This window comes from Alligator mississippiensis, chromosome 1 (assembly GCF_030867095.1).
Source record: "Alligator mississippiensis isolate rAllMis1 chromosome 1, rAllMis1, whole genome shotgun sequence".
Lineage (NCBI taxonomy): Eukaryota > Metazoa > Chordata > Crocodylia > Alligatoridae > Alligator > Alligator mississippiensis.
In genome coordinates, this window is record NC_081824.1 from 286950979 (window position 1) to 286970058 (window position 19080).

General features: G+C 40.7%; 1 protein-coding gene across 3 annotated transcripts in view; it reads left to right on the forward strand.

The window, feature by feature from the left end:
• The window catches only part of GABPA (GA binding protein transcription factor subunit alpha), a 41826-nt gene extending 30500 nt beyond the window's left edge, over window positions 1–11326 (forward strand). For all 3 annotated transcript variants that reach the window (XM_059720658.1, XM_059720657.1, XM_059720656.1), the window contains 3 exons: window positions 1213–1353; window positions 3882–4074; window positions 8202–11326. In XM_059720658.1, coding sequence (XP_059576641.1) covers window positions 1213–1353; window positions 3882–4074; window positions 8202–8430 — 563 coding nt within the window. In that variant the 3' untranslated portion in view covers window positions 8431–11326. The remainder of the gene's footprint in view (window positions 1–1212; window positions 1354–3881; window positions 4075–8201) is intronic.
• Window positions 11327–19080: the final 7754 nt, after the last annotated feature.

Genomic DNA, 19080 nt, shown 5'->3' on the forward strand with positions numbered 1-19080 from the left:
ATTTGGAGAGCCCCACAAGAAATCCATTTTTGAAAGCAAAACTCTAAGAGTTTAGTTTAATCAAGCCAAAGAATGTTTCTAATTCTTTTCTTTAATCATAGGCTTTCTGCCCAATTTTTTACTCTTATCAAATCTCATTGGTAATATCAGCTGTTTGAATCCACATTCTTGGTGAATGTATACCAGAAGTATAGCTTTATTTTTTGTCCAAGATTTTAATTTTTCCAGCAATCATTTTTAAAGCTGCACTTGGTGTTACTAGATTACAATTTTAAAAATTTTCTGAATTGGAAAGAAAATATTTAGTAATATTGAAAAGCAACATGATCCATAGTGACCTGCTTAGAACTGATATAAAGACATTCATTGTAAAGTGAAATACCATGAGTCTCAAACTGTTGCAGAGCAATCTAATATAATAGTACTTATCATGTAGAAATTAACTAATTTTTGGAAGTCCCCTTCCAAAATAATTGTGTTTATGCAGCAGAAGGACTATATTACATCCTTGCCATGGATTTTGTTATGGGGCAAAGGTCCCATAGAGGGACCTCTACAATACCTTTGCAGTCTTTTTGAACCACTAAAAAAAATACTTCATTGCTTTCTGTATAGATTAGCAGAGGAGAGTGTTCAGTGACTTTGGGAAGAGGTAAAGGATTTGGAGGGGCAGCCAGTATATTCTAGTTTATAAATTTGAGGAAGCAGTCATGGAGGGACTATACTACAAATGAAGTAAGATGGATTTTTTTTTCTCCCAGCCCTCAGGTCAGGGCATTCTTAAATCCCAATTGCATGGGTTTATGGTGGTTTCCCAAGTATTGGCCTTAGTGAAATTATAATAATGAAATAATTTTTCACGACTGAATCACACCCACACCCAAACAAATTTAGTAAAATAAACAATTCACAGAAGTTTAGGGCTGGAAGGGACCTTGTGAGATCATTGGGTCCAGCCTCCCTGCTCTGGTCGGGAAAGATTGCTGGGGTCAAAATGATAGAAATGTATAATATATTTAGAAAATACAGTCAAATCCGCTTTAAATAGGTAGAAAGTATTTAAGTTATTTTTAGGGTGATGACATCTTTTAGAAGAAAATGTTTGGTTCTTACTGGTATTATCAATAACTTTTAAAGTATGCCTTTGTGTATGAGGTTTTTCTTTCAGCCTTTTGTAATGAATGTTCTTCTCCAATGTTTTACCTTCTACAGCTGTGCAAATTATTCCAGCATCTGTACAGCCTGCTACCCCAACCACCATTAAAGTAATAAACAGCAGTGCAAAGGCAGCTAAAGTACAGAGAGCTCCAAGAATCTCAGGAGAAGACAGAAGTTCACCAGGAAACAGAACGGGTATGGTCTCCATTTCTTAAAAATTTATTTTAGAGAGGTGAGAGTGCTTGTGGGTAGTATCTTTTATTTGACCAGCTGCATCATTTGGATACACTTAGATAAGCTGTTGGGTATCACGATAGCCTTTCCTGGGTCTCTGGAGAGAAGCAGGCACAGCAGAGCTAAACAACAGAAGGAACAATGTCTTGTACAAAATTCCATAGGTAAATAAAAACAGGATATGGGAGAAATTATCAGGTAGCCAACTGACAAGAACAACGTAGTAAAACCCTGGTAAGTGGAAGAGCAGGATTGTTCAGGAGGCTTGTTATCACCTGTGAAATGCAGTGAGTATCAGGTAGATTACCATATAGGCCAAGAAGTTATTGTTTAAGTCCCTGACTCAGTGTCCCCCAACAGGCTAGTGAATTTTTGTTTCCAGGCTCGGTTTTTGAAGGTGCCTGGTAAATTTCCCTTGCATGTGAGAACTATGAGGGCAGACAAGGAGTGACTACCCTGTGAAAAATATTCGACCTGCATTCTAATGTCTGTCCTTTATCTTACTGAGAGGGGACTTAATAGCAGCCTTCAACTACCTGAGTGGAGTTTGAAAGAGGATAGAGCTAGACAGTTCTCAGTGGTGGCAGATGACAGAAGAAGGAGCAACAGTCTCAAGTTGCAGCAAGGGAAGTTTAGGTTAGATATTAGGAAGAATTTTCTCGCTTGGAGTGTAGTAAAACACTGAAACCAGTTACCCAGTGGTGGTGGTGGAAGCTCCATCTTTGGAGGTTTTCAAAACCTGCCTAGACAAAGCTTTGGCTGGAATGATCTATTTGGGGCTGGTCTTGCTTTGAGCAGCGGGTTGGACTAGGTGAACTTTCTGTGATTCTGGTCTCTAGGTTTTGTTTCGTTTCATCCACGTAGTTTCCATGAGGATATGTGGTGCATGGGATGAGGCATACCACAGACAAGTGTGAGATCCATGGATTCTGATCAGTTTTATTGTGGGGAGTGCTGATTGTTGTAGCAGTAGAGATGACTTGACAGGTTTTGCTTGTATTGTTGAGGCAGAGTTGGGTCTCGTTATATGCCTGTTGTTTAGCAAGGAGTTTGGCTCTGTTGTATTGGGAAAGGTTGGGGGGTGTCTGAAGGCCAGAATCAGAGTGCCTGGAGATATTTCTCTCAAGATCTGGTCCTTTTTGAGTCTAACTTGTAATTGTTTGATGATCCTTTTTATTGGTTCAAGTGATAGTAGGTGACAAACAAGGGTATGTGATCAGGGGAAGTTTTCTTCTTATACTGTAGTAGAGTGCTGTGGGGTGTTTAATGGTTAAATTGCATGACAAATATGCAGCATACCTTGGATCACTCTAAGGTGCTATTTTTATCAGGCTTTCTGTGTTCACTAGTACTTGGATGGAAGGCTGGCAGGAAAAATTCAGCCGTTGCAGGGATGAAGTAGTTAATGACCCTCTTCCTATTCTGAGCCAATAAAATTCCCAGAATAGTTAGAGCAGTGTGTTTATTGGACATACCATCTGGTAGATCAGACAAATGCCAGATTATGATTGTCGTTTTCAGTAAAGATCCCCTGTCCTTTCTGCACCCTGCTTCCATACCATTTGTTTAAACTTTAATTTTGTTTGTTAGATGCTGAAGGAGGAAACTAAGAGGGCAAATAATTAGTATGTTTATAGATCCTTAGCTGGGCAGTGGGAGCAGTGTTTGTTCAGTTCCTGCCATCATTTTGTTAGCAATATCATTTAAGTGAAGGTTTATTCAGGAAAACTGCATATTGTTCTGCAGTTTATTTCCAGAATTTCTGTTCAATTTTCTTCATTTGGCTCTATATTAGACAAGTGTCCTTATGTTCTTTTCTTAAGGTCATTTATATGTTCTTTAAGCTTTGGCAAAGTGTCTTGTAATGGACACGCCAAGATTTTCAAAATCAGGAAGCTAAAACTGGGCTCCTCAGATAAGACCTTCAAAACTGACTCCAAAGGGAGTTACTGCATGATAAGTACTTCTGGAAATTCAGCCCGTTTGTAAGTACCCCTTTATAGTTTTAGGAAATAAAGCTTGAAGGATCATTTTTTAAAAAGTCAGTATTTTGTTAGCTATACCTGAGGGATCTTGACCTGACCTTGTATGAATTTTATAAAGTCTTAAAGTAATTTCAGTAGGAAATTTGAGAGGAACATCTGAGTGTGTCTCTTCCTCAAATATATATTTGTAAAGGAAAACTAAGGCATATTTTCAAGGATTAAAATGTACTCAAATAATTGCACTTGACACTGAATAAAAATACAGTTCAAACTCAGTAGGTTTGTGATGTTCATTTGGCGCGTGTGTGCATGCATGTGAAGGAGATTGGTATTGATAGCTTAACCTGTCTTGGCAGGAAAATACTAGTCTTTGGAGTTCAACTACAATTGATCAAAAGTAATAGCCACTCTTGAGAATGTAATTTATTTTCATTGGAGCGTTTCTTCTGTGTTTGCAGTTTCAATGAACTTGAGTTAATTTCACTTTTTGTTGCTTTACAATAGGAAACAATGGCCAGATCCAGTTATGGCAGTTCTTGCTAGAACTTCTTACTGACAAAGATGCTCGGGACTGTATTTCTTGGGTTGGTGATGAAGGAGAGTTTAAGCTGAATCAACCCGAGCTAGTTGCACAGAAATGGGGACAGCGTAAAAATAAACCCACCATGAACTATGAGAAGCTTAGTCGTGCTCTGAGGTAAGGTCTACCACTAATTTCTTCTGTGAAGTTGTTCAGTGTTTCCAGTTAATTTCTGTTGTATGCTCTCCTAAGAGATAGATGGATAATGACAGCTAAGCCATCTGCTGCTTCAGCTCCCATCAAATCTTACCATTCTGGGTCATTATTTGAATGTATGAGATGTCACCTTTAGGAGACGATAAAATATTTTGATAATAGAAGTTTCCAAAAAATGTTTTAACATGGCACACCTCAATTTTTTCAGCTGTTCAAAATGTCCTTTTCCTTTTAATATTTGGATCTCTCCATTTCTCTTGTAACGTACCAATAGCTTCACATTTTCATTGATGGCAAAATAAAATACCTGCCTCACAACTGTTCACTATTTTATACAGATTTGTGAAAATTACTACTTTTTTCTTAATCAAATTACATACTGCTAGTAGTTCACTTTCTTCCCAATACAGTCAGTAGTGTTAAACGGATATTCTGTGCTTATTTCTTTAGTTTCCTAATTGTTAGTAAAATTTCAGATTTTGTGTAGGATTTTTTCTTTCATTTCATGGTTTAAATGCTCATTTAGATTGATGAGTTCAGGCACTTACTAACCTTATTGTGACAACATAATAATGCAAACTCAGACACAGTTAATAAACAAACTGTTCTTTCTGTATTCGCAGCCACTATAAATTTCCATTAAACTGAATTGCTGGGTACATTGACTTTCTGCAACAAAGATGCAGGCTATTCATTAGGATTTTGCTATTTGAAGTAAATGAGAATTATGTTACCAAGTCATACTAATTGAGTTTTTAAAATCCTGCCTTTAATCCAGCAGTTCCCAAACTGTGGGTCGTGACCCCAAATGGAGTTGCAGAAACAGCAGATGGGGTTGCAAGAAATCACTGTAATCTAGGAGTGGGCAAAATATGGCCCGCGGGCCAGATCCGACCCACCAGGCAATGTCATCCAGCCCACAGGCACCCACCTACTAATTGTACCCTGCCCAGCCCACGTGCCTCACTCCCACCCTCATATGTAGATGGTCCTGGCACAGCTTCCAGGCAGGGCAGCTGCTACTACTGCTGCAGCCACTGGGGGACCCACTTGGCTTCCCTGGTGGTCCTGCTTGCTCCAGGCACCAGGTAGGGAAGCAGCAGGGGCGGGAGAAGGGGGAGCTGCAGCTAGGCTGGAGCATGGAGCATTAGGCTGGAGCTGGGAGCAGCACAGAGCACGTACCTGGGGAGCAGCGGGAGTGCAGAGCTTGGGTGGGCAGGGTGTGGGTGTGCGGGGGGTGTGGGGACACCCCACACTCTCCTTCCCATGATGCACAGCCCCTGCCGCTGGCAGCAGCAGCAGGCGCTGTGGGTGCTCGTGCTCCATGCAAGCGTTGCTGCTGGCGGTATGTGGCTCTGGCCAGCACTGCGCATGGTGGCAAAGAGCACAGGCAGGTCAGCCTGCCTTTATCATATGAGGCTCTATTTAGTGCACGTGCATCTACCAGCACTCAACATGCCACCGGGGGAAGCCCGTGTGATGGATTCGGGTGCTTTCACTGCTCCCTGTTGTGCAGGTCCCTGGACTCAGCCAGGAGTGGATGGGAACTGAGTCCTGGGATCTGCATGGCAGGGGGCAGGGAAAGCAGCTGGCTCCATCTTGTGGGGCTTGGCCCGATCACACACAAGTACTGGGAGCTGCACGTGTGCCATGTGGAGCCCTGCACAATAGAGCAGGCCGGCCTGGCTGTGCTCATTGCTACCACATGCAGCGCTGACTGGAGACACATGACGCTGGGCAGCAGCACCTGCGCAAGCCACGAATGCCCCAAGCACCCACCGCCTGGTGCTGCTGCTGCTGCCAGTGACAGGGGCTGTGCACCATGAGGGGCAGCGTGGGGGGTCCCAGCACTTCCCCCACACTCTCCATCACACCCTACCCTACACCCTGTGTCATTTCCCCCCCCCCCCAGCCCTTCCACATATACATCACCACAGCATACCCTGTTGTCCTGCGTCACCATGGCTACCAAGGTGAAGCATTGCAGCAGCATGGATTTGTGCCCTGCACTGCAGGTAGGCAGGTAGGCATGTCACCTAGGCGAGCATGGCAGTGTGGTGCTCCCACCCATGCTGGATCCCGCCTGCTGCACCACAACCCCCCCCCCCCACCCTCCCCGTGGGAAGCGCAGCAGAGTGGGAAGCCCTGAGCAGGCAGTCCACATCCTCCCCCGACACCCCAGGCTCTGCTCCAGCTGTGCCGCCCACCATGTGTGAGGACAGGTGGAGGGGGAGCTGGGATCTGTGTTCCGCTCCTGCCACAGCAGCTGCCGCCTCCCACAGGCAGCAGCCAGGGGTTGGGCACTGCTGGAGGGTGGCAGGGGTCTGTGAGCCCTGGCCCTGGGGCACCTCGGGGAGTTGGGGGCTGTGAGTTGGAAGTGAGGGGCCATGCTGAAGAAATGGAATCATAAATGGGATCATGCAGAGCAAATGTTTGGGAAGCACTGTTTTAATCACCTAAATGTGGGATTAAGCTTCAGTTTTCAGAAAATTCTGGCTTGGATGGTGGTGTGTAAATTCACAACAATTTTCTGAGTATATTACAAACCTACTATTTCTCAGTGTTAACACTGAAGCAGTTCTGTTTTGAAGCGACAAAGATTTAATGTTCCTGAGAAAATGATTTTAATTGGAATACAGTTTTAATCCTGATGATATGAGGATTTATGGATTTTTTAGCACCCTTAATGTGAGTAAAATCACATACTAATATTTTACTATTTTCAGTATTTTGGCTTTTGTTTCTAGCATGTTTTGAAAGTCAAATAAGGTAACCACGCATAAGTATCAGTAAAAACAAACAAACCCAAAACTGCTATTTATACTTCAGTGTGCTTTATCTAAAATTGCAGTGAGATGCATTTTCAAATTTGCTGAAGTCAGTGGCGTCTTAAAAACCAGGTAGTTTTTTTTAATTGTCTTGATTTAAATTGTGCCACCTTGAATATACAGTTAAATGTGTAAAATGCTTCAAATTGAACATTAATAAAACTGTGTTTCCTTAATATTTCCTAAAATTTCTTAAAGTATTGTTTTAACATTTATAAAATGTGTAATGTTGTTCCCTTTTCTGTATTACTATTTTGCTTTATCCATTTGTGGTATTAGGATATACATTAAAAAATGTATTCCAATATCAAAACAACGAAAGTGATTTTTTTTTTTAAAGATTTGGGGGAGAAAGGGAGGGAGGGGTACATAAGACTTTCAGCACTCCAGCACAGCTGAAGAGTTAAAGAAAAATGTCCTTATTATCAGGTTATTTATATAATTATTTGTCTAAATGATGATTGGGGGGAAAAAATTTTTTTGTTCCTCATATGATTGCTCTTTTGGCAGCTGTTTCAATATTGCCATGTTTTCTAATGCTTGAGAGTCTTGGGATAATTTAGGCCTCTTGCTGCCACTAAAATAAATGCTGCTATTTTCCTGGATTTGTTTAAACAAAAAGTGAGATCTAACTTTGTTAACATTGGTTTGCTTACTAATTAAAACCACTGTGTAAATTTCTGAGTATTAAATGACAGTGAAGCTGCTGATGAATGCATAAGATACTTTGCCCAAATGTAAAGATAAACAAGTAGCTCTTGTTCTCCCTCATAATAATCAGGGATTACAGTTGATTTGAGGGTTTTTGGTGTGTCCCTGACTGCTACCAGTGAATTACCAGAAACAGTATCTATTTCCTTATTCAACAGAAAAGTAATACTTGGCTAATTTTTTATCTTCTGTTTGCTGATGGCAAAATAGTATGTGAAATGTAAAGCTAAAAAGTTTTAAACTGCTCTCATTCTGAGAATTACCATCAGCAGCAAAGATTTTCTTGAGCTGTCTGCCAAAGCATTTGGGAAAGAATTGTATTCAGTTGTTTCTGTTTCTTCCGCAAAATTACATTGAATTAAAAAAGTGTGAAGGACTAAGTATGTTTTGACATACACAACTAGATCAGAAGAAAGGAAACAAATTTTGGGAACTGGAGTTTCCCTAGGCAATGTATCCTGATTATTTTCTCTACGGTCCAGTCACTGAATATAGTGGTCTCTTAGTTCACACTGATTTTGCTTTTTTTTTTTCCCCCTCTCCATGAAGGTATTATTATGATGGGGACATGATCTGCAAAGTACAAGGCAAGAGATTTGTGTACAAATTTGTCTGTGACTTGAAAACTCTCATTGGCTACAGTGCAGCAGAATTGAATCGTTTGGTCACAGAGTGTGAGCAGAAGAAGCTGGCGAAGATGCAGCTCCACGGCATTGCACAACCAGTCACAGCAGTGGCACTAGCTACAGCATCCCTGCAAACAGAGAAAGATAATTAAGCACTAGGACCTGAAAGTAGGAGCCAGAGGCCTTTCCTATATACCCAGAGCAGTTACTGCTCTTATCTTTATCAGAATTGGAAGCTTCTATTATTCTTTGGCAGTACAATATGATGCATGATTTTCTACAAGGAACTAAGACTCCCATAAATTTGGATCTTTTAAGCAGCATATATTTCAGTATGAGTTAGGGGATCACCACAGCTTTTTCAACATGAACACTGACCCACTGTGGCATGTAGTCTGGAATTGGTCAGAAAAGGTGGACTGTTCTCAATGTTGTGTGTCCAGCCCTGCAAAATATTTGTTACTGTGTGAAGTATAAACAGGAAACAGGCTGGTCAGTTACTTGAGTTCAACCATTTTCACTATTTTTATTTGCCATTGATTACCAAATGGAATCTGATGCGTTCAGAGGTAAAGCATAGGTTGTCAATAAACATGCTCATTGTTTTCTTCTAATCAAGCATAGCTGAAAGAAAAGACGTATTAAAAAATTACAAGGCATCAAGTCTTTAAGATAGTGTCTCTACTTATAAGAAAAAGAAACTAAGAATAGACTGAGCTGAAGATCAGTGCTGAAGAAAGAGATCCAGATTTAAATCTGGCTTAGGTCAAAAGCCAACTGTGAGTATTTCATTTAAATATGTAGATAACATGCATATGTAAGGATAAGTACAAAACTGTTTTGAAAGACATTGTCATGCTAGAAACTTGGTAAAAAAAAAAAAATCCATGTTTTCTCTAGTCAGGTGGCGATTAAAAACTTGAAAAGATTTCCCCTCACCCAAAGAGTACCTTTTGGTTTTTAATACTCTACAGAGTACTGATTAGTCCAGGATGCTCATACTTGCACTGTAGCTGATCTTGATAAACTGAAGACTTAATCGCAGTCAGCAGTCCAATCTTGCTTAAAAACAAAATGTGGGTTGCAAATAATTATGCAAAGAACTAAAGCTTGACTTTGGAAAGTATTGTAGTTTGCGATATTAAAATATGAAAAATACTTCTTTTAATGAGTTTATTTACAAACATCAGATAATGTTTTGCAGCCTCAAAAACAAAACTGCATGTTCCTGAGTTCAAAGTGGGATAATTGTGTGGATAATTTTTTACAAAAATATATAGTTGCAGTGTATCCTGAATCCCAAGACACTGCTTGTCGTACATAGTGCTTCACATACATGGGAAGAACAAAAATGTCTCTGCAGTTTGAGCTGCCTTTCTGCCTTGCTAGACTACTACCTTTGACATCTGAAAAGTGTATTTTTTCAGTTTTACCCACCTCCCCCTTTGTGTTACTATACATTTTTGCTGCTTTTTGCAAGCAATGACTTAAAAAAAATAGTGAGCCACTGGTAAACGCTTTTATCTTCGCTTGACTCATAGTTAAAATATAATTGGATAAGGACAAAATCTTTATTTCCATTATGAAAGGTCAAGTTGCCCTGAAAAATTAAGTCAAGAACCTGACTCCATTGACAGGTGCTGAATCTAAAAGGTACTGAAACTGAATGGGAGCATGAGGCCATTGTTCTTGATAGGTGAAAAGAACAGTCTTACTTGCTTTCAAAGGAAATAAAATTGGAGAGGCTGATATAGCTTTAGGGTTTTATTTCTCAAGAACCCTTCATGAAAAGAATATGTATTATCTAGATCAGTCATCATCTCAATGCCCCTACTTGTGGGCCTAAGGATCTCTTGCGTGGGTTTTTTGTCTACCTTTTAAAATATAACTACTACCTTCATTGTAGCACTTGTGCCAAGCTCCTGTCAGGATTCTTAATCTATGAAAATGGTTTTTTTTTTTTAATATCTGAAGTGCTCCTTTGTCCATCAACAGGAGAGCATACTTCCTCCAAAAGATACGTTAGCTGTGTAAGAAACTATAAGCAAATTCAGTTTTTAGTTACAGATGCAAATACATCTGTCAAGTCAAATACCTATTTGTTAGCATTGTTCTGGTAGAAGCTCAGTCCATTTTCACTGTAGGTCAGAAATTCTTAATCTATTCTGTAAATAAGACAACTATGGGACAGCTAACTTGCTTATTAATGGGGACATTTAACCTGCAAGTTCTATGGCTAAAACTTTTCTTTTGGGATGTTTTTTTCTGGTCTAGTGCCCCACTGTTTGAAAGGGGGAGGTCACTAGGAAACAAGTCACAGCTGAAGTGACAAGATGTTAAACATACAGCAGTTTATGAATACCTTTCTAGAAGAAGTCTAGAATACTGCCAAGGAGCAGAAAAAAAGAGGGCTTAAAATGTTAACCAACCCAGTCAAAACAGGACTGCAGAAGAAAGATTTAATATCCAAGTTAAAAATTAAAATGAGTGCTTTACACTTGAGTATACACAAAAAATAAGAAACCTATTAGGAAGTAGTAAGACATCAAAGCTTTCTTTGTAAATACATTTTATTTTGACATTCTTCAGTAGCTTTCAGTACTCTTTTGGGTGTATTAATTTTACTTCTTCATAGGGTCATCTGCTCTTCCACTTTGCTTCTGCCATTAAAAAAGGACCAGGGGTGTATTTCAAACAGCATAACGACGCTGACATTTTCTGTAGTTGAAGGAGAGATCTGTGACTGACTTGATGTCTTCAATTAATTAAAAGGTGTAGAATATATTGTCAAGAGTTATGTTCTGTTGCTGCCAGAAGAAAAACATAGAAAGTATATTCCCAATTTTTGTAAAACTGAAGGTTTTTGCATACTTTTTACTCTTTAAATAAAGACACTTATACTCTGCTAATAATTATGTATTTCTTTTGTGGTTTTGAATTTTTTTGGTAATTTTACATGAAACAATTATTTTCTATTTTTACTCTAAAATATTTGTGCATAAAATGTCAATATAGTAAAATAAAAAAAAATAAAACTGTTACAGCTAATGTTTTTGGTGATTTGTTGATTAGCTTTTTAGTAGGGCTTTCGTGGCTTCTCTAAAGATGTAGCTAGTTTAAAAATGTATGTACCATTTAATTTTTTGTCATTTAAAATGCAAGCTAGTTACAAAAAAGGGGTAAACTTTGATTTTTTTTAAAAAGAATTCTCTTCATGACTATATTTAAAATGGCAGAGATCCAACAATGTTTGAAGAGGTCTTACTTCCAACATTTATCTCTAAATCCAAATTCCATCAACTTGCTTCACATTTAATCTCTCCAGCTCATCCCATATATTTTTTCCTAATACATTATCCAAAGGTTTTTCCGTGCCTATGGGAGCAAAAGTAACATTTTTATTATACTCTTAGTTCATTATTATCAGGTCTCTAATCACAAATACTAAGTCATTCTGTTTCTGTAGTACTTGTGTTGTTTTCTGTGTGCGCAGATTGATTGCTCTACCATCTTCCTTTGAAACTGTCCACTGGAGTGTCTTGGCAAAGTGACATGCAAGTGATGTCCCCCCAATGGGTGTCACACTTCTTTCAATCCCGTTTCTTTCCAGTCGGGCACCACAGCTGCTTTATGCCACATTCTGGTTGTGCCTTATAATGCCAAATGGTTTTTGAATTCATATTAGCTGCATCATATACATCATCACATCATCAATCACAGCTGTACTTCTAATAGCTGGATAATTAATCAATGGCACAGCTTCTCATACGTTGTGACGAATCATCACGGGCACCTTTGAAGTCAAGATCAGATATTTTTGCTTGTTCTAATTCAAATTAATTCAGGAAAGTCCTGTATTATATAGGCTAATTGAATTAGTCCTGTTTTGTATGCATATGCGCCTGTCACCGTAGCACGTAACAGTATGTAATGCATTTAGCTTCATCCACAGTGAAATGGAAGGGTTATAGCCACTGGTACTGATCAGGAACTGAAGAGCAAAGTGGTTTGCCTGTCACTTGGAAGTCTGTAGCAGAGCTGGCACTTGAGCCTTGGTCTCCCAAATTGAAGATGAATCACTGGGCCATCACTTTTATGTGGACCCTAAATTATAAATGGAAAACAGTAGCAGCAAAGCCCTAAAAGACGGTTATGTATATAATACAATCTGGTATTATATACATAAAAATGGATAGAGGTACTAAATATAACTAAGCAATTCCAGGATTAGAGGCCATGGCATGTAACCAGGTGACAGACTAAATTCGCCTGCTAAAACTTCAGAGCTTGGCCAAAAATTAAAAATGAGGAGAAGGGTGGTGTGTAGGGTTGAATGTCTAGCTTTAATTAATAGCTGTTCTGTCTTTGTAGTATTCATCCTCCTGAAACCAAAATTATACATTGCTAACGGCAGCAGTATCTGAAGCTGTATCTGCAACCTGTGAAGTAGTCACTTTATTATTTATCGCCCCTAACAAGGAAATTGGTTGTTGCATCTGAAGTTTATGACACAATTAACATCCACCTATGTTATTTTTATAGGTGGTATCACAGTAACAAGCTATGTTGTGAAAAGAACACCACTTCATAGATAATGAATTATTGATTATAACTGTAAGCAGCTCATTAATTCAATTGCTTAGTAGAAATTAAGGCAGTTAAAAGGGGAGCTTCTAGCTGGTAACTGCTGTTTAATTTATATTGAAGATAATTAAAATAATTATGTAAATAACTGGTTTTATCTGTGTTGCTAATAACATTTTAAATTACTAGCAAGAATTTTGTTTGTCCTAATTTGTGGTACTTGTTTACCTTTTGCATTTGTCTGGACAATGGAAATCAATGAAAAGTCTGTTTCACTTTTGTTCATATTCATTTTCAATCTTGCATTTTGAGGGCTGGCGTGTTTGGTTTGCAAACACGGTAAGAGGATGTTTAGTTCAAAATAATTCTCTTTTTAAATCTCTTGATCTACCAAATTGGGGCAGAAATTTCTTCTGCTTTTTTCTGAAAAAAACCTCAGAACTAGTTTTGACAGTCAACCATTATTTGACGCTCTTGTAACTGAAGAAAGATGGCATTATTAGTACCATTCTGTCCTGCTTTATGTCCCATATGTGTATCTTGCCACCCCAACCTGAATTTCAACTTAAATGGAAGGAATTGGCCTCTATGAACTTAATTTTAATCTTACAAGGTGGAGGGGACGAAGGAATCGGACAGGCAAACAGGCATACCTCCCTGGAGCGCAATGCACTTGTTGGAGGACATTCTAACCCAGCCAAGTTATACTTTGGAATTAATATATCAGTCAGCCTTCTTCCCCCTTCCCACCCAACAAGTTTCTTTGTAGCTTCTTCAGCGTTTCTACCGTGACATCCAGTGGTGTAACTAAGGCAGGGCAGCTTAGGTGAAAAAACAAACCGCTGCTCCTGGCAGCCTCACAACGGCAATCTTGGCAGCAACAGCAACTGGATGGCACCACTGCCCCTGTGCCCTGGTGCCTGGTTATGTTCTTTGCTGTTGCTGACATCCCTGCCATGGACCTGTTCCTTAGCTCCCCCTCTGTGTGGTTTTTAGGATTGCCTCAAGCAGAAACCCAAGGAAAAGTTCAGGAAGCTTTTAACAAATTCTTGACGCTTTTAAAACAGGAAAAGAAAGCTATCGAGTATTGATATTGTTATTAAACGTAAGAAAAGTAAACTGTGCACGTAAGTGAATCCTTCTGTCCAAAAGGTGAATTCCAGCCACTCAAAAAGCCTGAGAATTAATAAGCACAATTAGTTTTTGCCTCTAACAATAGCTGTGGTTTCCACTGTAATGCATCGTATTTTGTATTTTATCATGCAGTCACTCGTTTTTGTTTCATCGAACAATCTGCTGTGGGACAGTAATTTATCTGATGCTAGGTATTGTTATAAATCCAAGTTGTAGAGTTACCTCTCACAGTTTTCATTGCTTTAAGGATTGTTTTAAAAAACTTGACTGGTGTAGAGAGTCATGTTGCATGTCAGTAATTCTCTGCCAATTGGTAAATAATACATTACCCCCTAAATATTTAAAATTGAAGATTTCTTTGTCTAGTTGTTGTCTAACCTGACCATTTGATAGTTCTGTTTACCACATATCACTTCTCTGCCTGGATCAGCCATTTCTGACTCATGGAATGCTTTGACTCAGACTGGACACATACAATATCATTGCTCTCTGGGTGAAAGTAAGAGTGTAATTCTTGTACATTCCATTATAGTGTCTGTTGGCAAGAGAAGAACTTAGGAGCTAGCAGATAAGTATTTACAGTCCTCCAGTTGGAAGCAAGCAGTACCCTTCTTTTTGTACTACAATCAGGAAAATGTCATAAATAAAAATTCTTTAGAAACTTCAGGTCCCATTCAGTGGGAAAGAAAGGATAAACATGAAATCAGGAGACAATGTAAAAGAAAATCAATGTTACTGCGGTGGGGGTAGAAATGGAAGTTTTTTTTCCATCTGGACTACACAGACATAAACCAAGAAATTGCAACTAGGCACAAATTCAGGAAATCATTTACGTAAGTGATATAGGGTAACGTTTCCAAAAACTTTTATGATCCCAAGTTTCATCAACTGTGACTTCTTGCAAATAGGATTTAAGCTCCTAAATCTGCTTGGTGCTTCTGAAAGCTATACTCTGTGTGGCACTATGAGGACTCTTTAATCTCTGCTCCGGTGTGGGAATTGTGTGCTTATGCAGAACTCATTCAGCAAGGACATAAGTCAGAAATCCACTGTGAACAAGTACATTTTTTTTGGAGGGAGAATCTTTAGCAGTTAAAAACCCATTGAGACAGACTAGTCTTGTTTAGAATCACCTGGGTTGGGAAGTCTCTCAAGCCAACTACCTGCATGAATGCAGGATGCACCACTCAGGCATTCATCTGGGATAACATATCTGGCCTCTCAAAACCTTCATTGTAGGTTTTCAACTTTCCTGGGCATCTAGGTCCACTGTTCTGGTACTGAGGACTCCATCCCCACCCCATGATTTAAACTTAAACTAAATCTGCTTTGCTGCAGTTGAAACTATAGATGAAGTCCTGTTAGATAATCACCCTCTTTCCCAAAGGCCCCAGCTATAAATGGGTATCTGGCCATTCGAACTGGGCAGTTAAAGGCAGATTCATAGATTGTTAGGGGCTGGAAGGGACCTTGCAGATCATCGGGTCCAGACTCTCCCCCCCCCCTCCCCCCCCCCCCGGGCAAGAAGACAACTGGGGTTAGGTGACCCCAGTGAAGTGACTGTCCAGTCTTCTCTTGAAAACCTCCAGGTTAGGGGACTGCAGATGGATATGATGATGCAGCATCACTCCCTTGAGTGCTGTTGACTATAAATGCTGCCCTGGATTAACTATGCTATTAACTAATTGATTAACTGTGCTAGTGCAGTTCCTCCTTAAGAGGACTTTTGTCCTTTTCTTGACTTGCTTTGGGCTGCTTTGAAAATCTCTTTGTCCAAATGCTTAGCTTATCAATTTAAACATTTGTATGTTTTCTGTCTTCAGCTCTTTAGTAGGTGTGTTTGCTTACCTACTGTCCAAGTACAAACAGTTAGCTTTACACTGGACATGAGACTGACCCTCCCTCTCCCAAACTTAAGTAAGGAGACTAAGGTCTTAGTTTGACCTCAGTAACAACAAATGCATAAAAAGAGCATGACGTGAACACATGGACATTTTCTCCTTCCTCAACCTTTGGTATGTAATTGGTCTTAGACTCCTTTTGTGGGGGAGGGAGTTACCATCTTGAAACTAGAAAACGAAACAAAACATATACTAAAAAAATCCAATATCTACTATAACATATTTTAATTTTATTTGAAAAAATATTTTTGTCCTGATTTGTGTGTGTTTGCATAGTGTTTCTAGAGGCAATTGCATAAGAGCTCAAAATACACTCTTACGCTTGTGGGGTAATAAGTGGGTGTATGTGGGGGCTGTGTAGTTAGGGTGTGAGTATGGTGCGTGTGGAGGGGTGTGGGGTATATGGTTGGGATGGGTGTGTGGGAGGGTGTGGGTATGGTAGGGATGATGGGGTGGGAGGGTGTGGGTGTGTTTGGGGCTATGGTGGGGGAGTATAGGAGTGTGCCAGTGTGGGGGGGTTGTGGTGGGGGGTGGGAGTGTGGGGACTGTGGTGTGTGGGGGCTGTGGGAGGGCATGGTTGTGTGTTGAGGGTATGGTGGGAGGTAGGGAGCCAGTCCTGCCCGTCCTGTCCTGTCCTGGCTGCAGTGCACCCATCCCCAGCTGCAAAGCCCAGCCCAGCCCAGCCCATCCGCTCCCAGCAGCACATGGTTCCTGCCTGCACAGCTGAGACCCACAAAGTGCAGCACGGAGCTAGCCTGGCTCATCCCATCCCCTCCTGGAAGCACATGGTTTCCTGCTGCATGGCAGGGACCGATGTGTGGCACAGAGGCCCCGGGCTGGGCTGGCTCCGTGCTGTGGTTTGCAAGTCTCAGCCTTGCAGCGGGGAATGCGTGGTGCCAGGAGGGGATGGGACAGGCTGGGTTGGCTCTGTGCTGTGCCACACAGTTCCCGGATGCAAGGCTGGGACCTGCACAGAGCCCAGCCAGGCCTGGCCCATCCCAGCCACATACAGTTCCCCACCGCATGGCCAAGACCTACGCGTCATGGCACAGAGCCAGCCTGGCCCCTCCTAACAGCACGCGGCTCCTGGCTGCATGGCTGCAACCTGCACGGTGCAGTACAGAGCTGGCCTTGCCCAGTGGCACACTACAATACCAGAACTGTGGGAAGTCCCATGCCAGCAGGCTAGGCTGGCTCTGTGCCTCCACATGACACTCATGGCGCTCTAGCTAGGAGCAGCACATGGAGGCACAGAGCCAGAGTCCTGCAAGTGCCATGGAGTGGGGCAGTCACTGGTACCACCCTTCCCCCCCTCCCCCAATTCTTACATAGATTTCAACTCTCAAATGAGGGAGGGCTGGGGAACAGCCAGAGGGTCTCCAGGGCAGAAGACTCTGCTAGCCAGAAGCTTTTGGGGGCTGGGGATGGGGTGGAGCAGGGTGGGTCAGGTTGGGGTGGGGTTGGTTGTGGCACAACCAGAGCACAAGCTGCTTGCTGCTGCAGCTAGCGCCTCTTCTTGTGGCGCCTCGGCTTTTAGGCAAGCAGCCACCGGCAGGTAATAATTGTTTAAATTTTAGAGGGGCTCCACAGGCCTGGATAGAATAGCCTTGCAGGCCGATTTTGGCCCACAAGCCATATTTTGCCCACCCCTGCTCTAAGCAGCAGTCACGTGAATATCCATGTGAGCACAAGCACTAAGTGTTTGCGGCATCAGCTTTAGGATGGGGACTATAATTGTCCAGCACTAAACACAAAAGACACAATCTATATTTGGCCCCTACCATTTCTATGGTCTTAAAAACCAATACAGAAAAGTGCCAGAATTTTTCAATTAAAAATAATTCTAGAGCATAATGAGCTGACATTATATTAGACTTATGCACATCTATGCATCGCATATGCACAATAGGCATCTAGGGCTAGAAACAGGTGTTGCATTTATTCTTGGATAAGAAGTGCCTGTTTTATCCCAGAAAAAACATCCTGGAATCATTGTGAGCATGCACATGCACACACACTTTTCTAATCACAGAGGCTGAATCCTGTGCCACTTTTCTGCCATTCAGTTAATGCAATCCTGGGGTAACTATATAGATATATTTAGTAATATCCCAGTGGAAACTTACTACCTCCTATCCAAGAAAGCTTTTTAGCATTTATTCCAGGATAATGGGCATAGATGTCCATGATTGCACTTTGTTCTGGGATAAAATGGTTTATCCTGAGATCTGTGACATCTTTTTGCAGCCAAGGACTAACTATGTTTTTGTGTCATTTTAAAACTAGAGGTTTCTAGATCAGTGATTCCTGAATTATGGTCATGATGATACTGAATTACAGAGATACCAGAATACTTCACAAAGCTTATATATAATTCCAGTCACCAGCCAACAGCCTAATCACAAATTTTGCTGTTGAGACCTTAGCAATTCAACAAATCAATAACTGATTTGACAGTAACAAACATCACAAATATTAGCAAGAGCTTATTTAGCTTCTGTTCCCAAAAGGCAAGCTCACCTGAACCTAAAAGGATTTTAAGCTTAAAATTTCCATAACCCTTAGAGAGAGCCTTCCTTCTACCCTAGAAAAATAAATTTTCTTACACTGCTTTAAGTCTCCTAGGATTGCTTTACTTATCCTCCTGCTTTGAGAGGATTTTTCAGTCTCCTTATTCACATTCAGAAACAAAGTACATATACTTTCTCTCCAAAGAGTACTTAGATGTAAGATGTTTCCTGCTTATCTGCAAATGCCAGAATTGTCCAAGGTCATTTACTTTGCAGCAATCATTGATATTTTCCAGAAAGAAATATAAGTCTGATTTATGCCAAGATCCTTGTAAATTGGGCTGCAGCTGCCTTTGCTCCTAATTGAAATCCCTTATTTTTCTAACCTATCAGTGTGATAAGCTCTTGTCAAAAGGATCGAAAAACACTTCCAAAGGCCAGCCACATATATTAACTCTGCCATCACACCAAGGTTGTATCTGTGTGTAACCTTCATGACTACGGTGGAATTGCTCCTGATTTATACGTGTGTAGTAACTGAGATGAGAATCAGACTGACTCTGTTCTCTTTTCTTAAAAGGACACCCTGAACTTACTTTCTGGTTTTCCTTTATTAATTTTATTTCCAAACTACTTTGCTTTCAGGGCAGACAAAAATCAATTATTTTAAAAA